The 8,237-nt window shown below is 43.4% G+C and overlaps 1 protein-coding gene across 5 annotated transcripts in view; it reads right to left on the bottom strand.

Annotated features, from left to right (window-relative positions):
- Nucleotides 1–441: 441 nt before the first annotated feature.
- The window catches only part of ETV6 (ETS variant transcription factor 6), a 137,102-nt gene continuing 129,306 nt past the window's right edge, over nt 442–8,237 (bottom strand). For all 5 annotated transcript variants that reach the window (XM_068952947.1, XM_068952957.1, XM_068952966.1 and 2 more), the window contains exons 6-8: nt 7,957–8,099; nt 4,614–4,714; nt 442–1,271 (exon numbers count right to left, since the gene is read on the bottom strand). In XM_068952947.1, coding sequence (XP_068809048.1) covers nt 1,166–1,271; nt 4,614–4,714; nt 7,957–8,099 — 350 coding nt within the window. In that variant the 3' untranslated portion in view covers nt 442–1,165. The remainder of the gene's footprint in view (nt 1,272–4,613; nt 4,715–7,956; nt 8,100–8,237) is intronic.

The raw sequence follows: 8,237 nt of genomic DNA, 5'->3' as shown, positions 1-8,237 counted from the left end.
AGCACAAATGGATCCTGGAGAGGCTTCTGAAAAATACAAACCACGTGATGGGTCCCTTTGCTTTCTCCCTAAGATGTAAGGAATGGTCCTTCACTCCAAAATTGCGAGCAGGTACAGGAAAAATACTCCCTTCTGTAATCACAGAAGTTTCAACCTTGGCTTTTTGATAGAAGGCTTTTAGCTGAAGTTCTGCATTGTGGATATGTTGTGGGGTTTATACAAATATATATATAAAATATATGTGTGCGTGTGTGTGTGTGTGTGTGTGTGTGTGTGTGTGTGTGTGTGTGTGCATATGTATACACATACATACACATTCATACATACATACATACATACATACATATATATATATATATATATGTATATATATTCCTCCCCAACCCCATTCTATCACTTCTTTACTGGGGGAGGGGAGGGAAAAATGTCAACATCAGGCTATTGCAGAGGTTTGTCACATTTATTTTTCTCCTCCCCGGAGCACTTAGGTGATTGATTTTGGTCCATATGCTAGTAGTTAACAGCGACTTGCAGGACTTGTTGTGAGCCCAAGCTATGCTGGGAAGATATCCCAGCCTATATGTGAAGGGTGACTCCTCTTCATTGGACAGGTATGTGTGGTAAATTCTTTCGGTAGCTTCAGGACATTTCCCAGTGGCAGCACAAGTAAATGGATCCGAACAAACTGGAACCCTTGAGCAAATCCCTTCCATGTTGCTACTGTTTTATGCGGTGTTATGTCATGAGACTTGCACAGAAAATAAGAGCGCTCTATTTCCATAGGAAAGCCTTCTTAAAAAAAAAAAAAAGCAAAATCTGACGTCTTGTCCTATGTGAGATAAGGAAAGTCAAACTGCATGTTTATTAAGGAAAAAACAAAAACAAAAAAACTGAAACAAACCAAAAAGAAAGAAAGAACTCAAGGGAGACTTCGTAGGAACAGTGAAGTAGTGCATGAGTCCAGGCTTTCTCCCCTCTACTTTGCTGCCAGCACCACTTCTGCCTGTTAGTTTGTTTTGTTAAGGTGCTTCAGGTCCTGCATGGTCTTCAAGCTAAGCGGCGACCCCAAGTTCTGCTCTGTGTTGTTGCTTCCTCTCCCAAACTGTGCCGGCCATCCGGGCAGATGTTTCTCCCACAGGCCTGCAGAGTGGTGCACCGCTTCTCTTCAGCACTCATCTTCCTGGTATATTTGTTCATCCAGTTCCTGGGATTCAAGGTGCTCGAGGCGGTCTGTTCGGCCACTCATAATCTCATCTGGGGTCTTCATGAACCTGCAAAACAGAAAGGCAAGTGGATTTCCCAGTGGTCTCAGCCTTTCCCTTCACAAAGTTGCTGAGGCCCCTGAGTTCTAGAGTGCCCAAATTTATCTTAGCTGCATCCTCCCAGTGACTTGGTATTTTTCCAGCCATTCCCCCAGCCTATTGGTGTCTTCCCTCCTCCATACCTGAGAAAGCAATCAAAAAAAAAAAATCACAAGCATTTACCACTGCCCCTTTTCTACACGTCCAAATTTGAACCAAAGCCCACAGTCTTTCCCAGGGATAGATATTCACTGAGTCTTTCCCCTCATTTTGTTTGCTGTTGAGTTTTAAGATGACAGTATGCCACACGTCCATTCCTTTATGGAGTCTGGTGACAAAGATGTTAAGAACTTTCAATGCTAGTGCATTTCAAAGCAAAAGCACTTCCAGGGCGTGGACAGACAGAGGGTTACTGGGCTGTGCAGCCTGGTGTGTTGGTGAGTGAAGAGGAATATGAAACACCAAAGAAACAGAGGTGTCAAAAGCCAAGGACCAAGTCAGAACAAGTTCTGGGAAATGAGAAGCCCTCAGCCCCGAGAGGAAAAGCTTTTGGACTAGGCCTTAACTGGGAAAAGGAACTGTGAGCAAAGGCAGTCTCCTCTAATGCGACTCTGGCCGAGTGTAACTGTAATGTAGCAGTGCCCTTCATAAATGAATGCCACAGCTCCCAGCACAAATGTCTTGATATACTATGTCTGCAGGGGGCTAGAAACAAAAACCACCTCTGGGGAGATGTGGCAACAGTTGGAAATGGGAAAGGCCCTCCACCAGGCTTCCAGTCTGCAGCCGTGCTTCTGGCCAGCGCCCTTTTGGGTACTTGTGCATAGAAATAGCATTGGAAAGCTCTGCTTTTTCTTTCTGAATTTGATAGTGTAGGAAGTGAGCATGGCACAGGAAGGATTAAATCCCAGTTTAAACACAAATCACTTTCCTAACTCATAAGTGTTTCTGCAAAAAAATTAGGATGAAACATATTTATGCTGGATGCATTACAAAATTTCACACAGTCTTTCGTTAATGATGTACTGGCTAACACTGAACAGTACAAAAGGTGTTAATTAGAGGAACTGGTTTTATTTCAGGTTGATGATATGTTCAGTATCCTTGCCCCAGTGAAAACAAGACCAACTGTCAGAAGCCTCATTACTCTCACTGACCCAGAAAAATCACTGCTGAAATTAATGGGCAAGGCTTGCCTCCTCTCTGCCTCTGAGGTTATAAAGCTTAGGGCTTTCAGGCTGAAGTTTGAAAAATCCAGAGTCTCTCAGCAAATGCATATTACAGCCTGGAACTAACCTTTTGTCACCCCTTCTAATTTTGGAAATCATGTGCACATATGTATTTAGAAAAAAAAATGGCTATGATGACTCACTGTTGTGTCACTCCTATTTGTATGCTGGAAGAACTCTGCTGATAAAAATGGTGTTACGGTGGTGAAAAACTAGCATGCAGAAGTAGTGAATCAGTCCCTGGATTTACAGTGAAAACTCCTCAAAGCCAGACTGTGCCCTGATTTAAACCCCATACTTGTCCTGGTGATCTTGCGTGAGGATGAAATCAAAACAGAGAGCGAATCCACTGTCCTGCCTACCCTCTGTCTGTTCTATTTCCTAAAACATGTAGGAAATGGGCTGATGTGAACTCTGCGGTACTACCTGGGGTATTCTTTCTGGTCTATCTTTTAAATTACGTCAAAGGACCCAAAGCATAGATATCATCAATAGCATGTGAATAAATTCCAAAAAAAAAACCCAAAACAAAACCCACATTCTAACGAATTAAAGAGTAGCTCTGACTTCTTTTGTTGCAGAAGACTTCCAGCCACCCTTTTAGAGAACCTTCTCTGACGGTTTTACTAAAAGTTCTGTACAGATATTTGCAGAATACAACTGCCCACGTTACTAACAGTTACATTTCCTACTATTCCTATTTGCAAGAAATAGCCAAGAAAGGCACATGAATGGGTTGATTTTCTGCAGCTGTCCTTCTTTTTCTCTTCATATATAAACAGGTCTACGAAAACAACATCAGTCACTTTTTATTGGGAATTTTGCAAAAAAATGCTTTTTTCTCCCCGAGTTTCTGAAGGAAATGAGGCTTATGTGAACATGCTTTATGCTCCCTTGTGACCTTTGAATCTGTTGGGCAAATCTGACAGAAAAACAGAGGTCTCCAAGGGTATTAAGTTTTTACAGTTTTGAGAAAATAGGAGCCTGGTTGAGGAAAGAGAGAGTCTTGTTTTGTTTGTGCTGCCACCAAAGGAAAGGCTCCACAATAAGCACACTCATTAGGCATCACAGAATTCCCCCCAAAAGCACAGTCTTGGCACAAATCCATAGGGATCCAGGCACCCTTAGTCCTGCTGCTTGTGGAGCAACTTCATTTCAATTTTCCACAAAAAAATTAAAATTACTTAATTGATTTTGCCTGTGATGACTTCTTTCCTTCACTCTCCTTCCCCTTTTCAGTTTCTTTTTAAAAAAATGATATAAACAAGACATTCCACAGCAACCTTTTCAGCTGTAGATCGTTTGAGTGTTAATGCACTTCTGTTATGCCATTTAAGAAAACAAACTCCAAAACCACCTTGCTACTGATATCATTTCCAAGAACATTACTAGATGCAGACCACTGACATCAAAGCAGTCTTTGGTCTGAGTTCAGTGCTCCGCAGATCAGACTTCGGCACTGGGATTCACTGGTCTTGTCTGAACAGACTCGGGGCGCTCTCGCTCAATGGCTCTGCCAGGTTATTACACACAGTAACTCCCTGTTTCACTCTGTTTAGGGCCCTAATTCCTAAATTCTTGATCTTATCATCCATTCTGATGCTTCACGTTTTACGAACAGCTCTTGCAGGTCCCTTTTCCTTCCTTCAGTGTAGGGTCTCTTCTGAGCCCCAAGGCAGCACCACTGAAGACATGCTCATCGGTGCTTCTCTTCTGCGATGCACCTGCGGAAAGGCCCGATCTCTGCATAGCTTCCAGCTGTGTCTGATGTGAACTTGGAGCGGGTTTTCCAGCCATCTGGCTGAGAGCATGAATCATTTAGCTAAGGTCTTTGACAGTGCTGCCGCCCACTGAAGCAAATGAAAAGACTTCCATTGACTACACTGGTCACTGAGACAGGCCTGCAGTTTTGTAAACTGGTGCAGTTGCCTTGAAAGTGGGGAAGCATGGGCCTAGACAGCTTTTGCAAATATATGCCCGCTGTCAACTGTGTGTTGTGTTGTGAAGTACCACACACAATTCCATCATGTGTCTTCAGTCTTAATCGCCTAAAGAAAGGAACAGCAAAGAAGAGAAAAATTACCTGAACAAAAGCCTTTGTCCTGGCTCCTTCCGGATAATATTTAGTTTGTAGTAGTGGCGTAGGGCTCTGGACATTTTCTCATAAGTCATATTTGTTCTGTTCTGTTTTTTCAAAAGAAAAGGGAAAAGCATGGTGAGATAATTCATTAAACCCTTCCTAAGCCCCAAAAGGAGCTGCAGAACTATCACAGTTAGCTAAAGTAACCAAGTCAGTTCAAGAAATTACATGTTCTGTTCTTCTGCTATTTGCAGACCCATCCTGCCCCTCCAGCCCTCACCAGGGAAATTGAATGGGCCTATTTTCATATAGGGCAATTTAAGCAATGTCTACCAAAAATTTCCAGTGAGGTTTTTCTACACTTTCTTGCATCACACATAACAAAAGGCCCCACCAACCACAAGAGGAGATATTAAATGGAGGGAGATGTTCATGCCACGTGGGATGTAACAGGCTTGTTTTTAAAGAAATCACCTTTTGTAAAAGCATGAGAACAGTAGCTGAAAGACTGCATTTGTCAGCAATCCCTAGTAGTGCTGTTCCCTTCAGATTCCCCTCCATTAAAAGGTTAATGCTTACAGAGCACTGCAAAGATTGGCCTGTTTCTCCTCTCGTTATACTGGTGTAAACCAAGAAGTCCATTAGGTTGTACCTCTGCTTCTATGAGTATTCCCTTCATTTCGGGAACTGCTGACCCCAAAATGCTACAGCCAGAGCACTGCATGGTGACTGAGGTATATGGCCCTGCTTAGGTTGAGGATGTCACAAGGTAGTAGCGATGGGCACTGGCAAAGCCATATGTGGGCAGCCTTCAAAGTAGTCGCCTAACTTGGGATACTGGGCTCAGTCCCTTAGGGTATGTCTAGATGAAGAACAGTTTTCTGGTACAAGGAGCACTGGTTATGGTGCTGGCAAAGAAACTTGCAGTGCAGAAACAACTATACTGGCAAAGCTGTGTTTGCAGGATTATAAAGCAGCCGCCCTGCCACGGGCAAAACAAGCCAAACTAGTAGAAGCATGCTTTTGCTCTGAAAACCTCCATGTTAGGAGTTTAACCTGGCACCATTCTGTTAGTCCAGGATCAGGCAGAAGTCTGCAGCGTTGACTTGGCTTTATATTAAAGGAGACTGATCTGTCTGTCTAAAATGCCCCTTAAGAAAAGACCTTCTCTGTTTGCTGCAACCTCAACGATTTCTGCTAAGAGAGACCATAGAAAGAGCTCCTTTAGCATTTAACCACTAAGAACGACAGTATTTTCCCTGCAAAATCTAGACTTTGCTCATTCGGAACCCCCCTGAAATAGCATGTGTGCTTTTTCTGGCTCTTATGTGTTAAAAGGCCAGTGTTGTTTCCCAAGTGACTAGTGGTCTGAAGCAGCTTCAGTTTTAGACACCCAACGCGAAGAGAAGGCCTGATGGTCAGCATGGAGGTGGAGGTAAGGGCAGAACGCTCCAATTCAAGTGTTCCAACCCAAGACAGACGTTCTTGTAAGTCATGATTCACATCAGAAGATCTTGATATTATTAAGATTATAGGCTATGTATACACATATATAGAATCACAAAATTGTTGATGTTGGAAGGATGATCTAGAAATTGCCTAGTCTAATCCTAGCGCTCAGAGTAGGGTCAACTAGAGCAAGCTGCTCAGGACACTGTCCAGTTGGGTTTTGAATACTGCCAAGGATGGTGACTCCACAGCCTCTCTGGGCAAGCTGTTCCAGTGTTCAATCACAGTAAAAAAGTTTATTGTTATGTACAAGTCAAACTTCCTGTATTTCAATTTGTGTCCATTTCCTCTTGTCTGTTCATTTGATACCACTGAGAAGAGCCTGGCTCCATCTTCTGCATTCCATCTCATCTGATTTATTCACATTGATAAGGTTCCTCCTAAGCCTTCTCTTCTCAAGGCTGAATGGTCCCAGCTCTTTCAGCCTTGCCTCGTATGACACATGCTCCAGTCCCTTATCATCTTCGTGGCCCTTTGCTGGACTTGCAATAATATCTCCGTGTCTCTCTTGTACTGGGGAGCCCAGAACTGGACACAGCACTCCAGACGTGGTCACGCCAGTGTTGAGTAGAGGGAAAGGATTACCTCGCCCTGCTGTCAACACTTTCACTAATGCAGCCTAGGATGCTGTTGGCCTTCATTGCCATAAGGGCACATTGCTGATTCATGCTCCGCTTGTTCACTAGGACCCCCAGGTCCTTTTCTGCAAAGCTGCTTTCTAGCTGGTTGGCCCTTAGCCTGTACCAGTGAAAGTGGTTACTCCTCCCCGGGTGCGGGACTGGGCATTTCCCATAGCTGAACTTCATGAGAGTCCATCAGCCCATTTCTGCAGCCTGCTGAGGTCCCTCTGAATGGCAGCACAACCATCTGGTGTATCAGCCACCCTTCCCAGGTTTGTATCAGCTGCAAACTTGCGGAGGGTGCACTCTGTCCCCTGAGCCAGGTCATTAATGAAGAAGTTAAACAATACTGGTCCCAGTACTGACCCCTAGGTACACCACTGGTGACTGGCCTCCAGCTGGACTTCATGACACTGATCATAACCCTTCGCGCCTGGTAGTTCAACCCGTTTTCAATCTACCTCTCTGTCCAGTTATCTAGTACATACTTCATCCGTTTGTCTATGACAATATTATGGGAGACAGTGTCAAAAGCCTTGCTAAAGTCAAGACAAACAACATCCACTGCTCTCCCCTCATTCACTGAGCTAGTCATTTCATCGTAGAGGGCTACCAGGTTGGTCAAACATGATTTTCCCTTTGTAAATATATGCTGACTGCTCATATACTCATACATATAGTTATATATATATTCAGTCAGCCCCAAACTGCAAATATGACTGCTGTGAATCAGTAAGTGCTTTCCAGTGAACAAAGCAGAATCACCATCTTATAAGGAAACGCATAACTCTACAACATCTGGAGTCTGTCACAAGACAATATTCTCTTCTTTGTGAAATATGAATGTTGGTACAGAAAGAAAGCTCCATCTGAAACGTTCGACCACATCTAATCAGAACATCCTTAGCATCAGAGTTCAGGAAGAAGGGAGACACCTTGAGAGAGAAGGACCGTTACTTCTTGTGTTCCTTGTAATTTTATAATTAAATGTGTTTATAACTGTCTTTAAACTGAACCAACAGGTTTTATATATAAAGGATAAGTTTTAGTGCTTGAGGCTGGACGCTTTATATTTCTAATGTGCATAGAATGAAAGATTACAGCTTTCCAGAAGTACTTTATAGGCTCTTGCTCTCTTACTTTCTCCCATTTATAAGTGAATGCTATGATACTGAAAAAGTGAAGTGCCATGGAGGAAAATCCCATTGCTCCCTTACCTTGTGGTTTCCCCACAGCCGGGCCAGCCCGTTGGGATCCACTATCCGAAATATTTTGGATTCCTTATCTTCCCATCGGATGAAGTTTTCGTACCGGCTGTCAGAAAGCAGCTGATAAACATAATCCCAAAGCAACCTACAGTCTGTGAAGAGAGGAGCAAAAAATATTGAATTTCTCCTTGGGATTAATTCTGGGAACTTTTGGGTGGACTTGAAGGGAAAGGAGAGTCAGGGTCAGGGCTGAAATAGCTGACGCAACTTGCAATGCAAAAGTCTTGGTT

The sequence above is a fragment of the Struthio camelus genome, chromosome 1 (genome assembly GCF_040807025.1).
Source record: "Struthio camelus isolate bStrCam1 chromosome 1, bStrCam1.hap1, whole genome shotgun sequence".
Taxonomy (NCBI): Eukaryota; Metazoa; Chordata; class Aves; order Struthioniformes; family Struthionidae; genus Struthio; species Struthio camelus.
The sequence above is the reverse complement of the archived record's forward strand: the minus strand, read 5'-3'. Positions and strand labels throughout refer to the sequence as shown.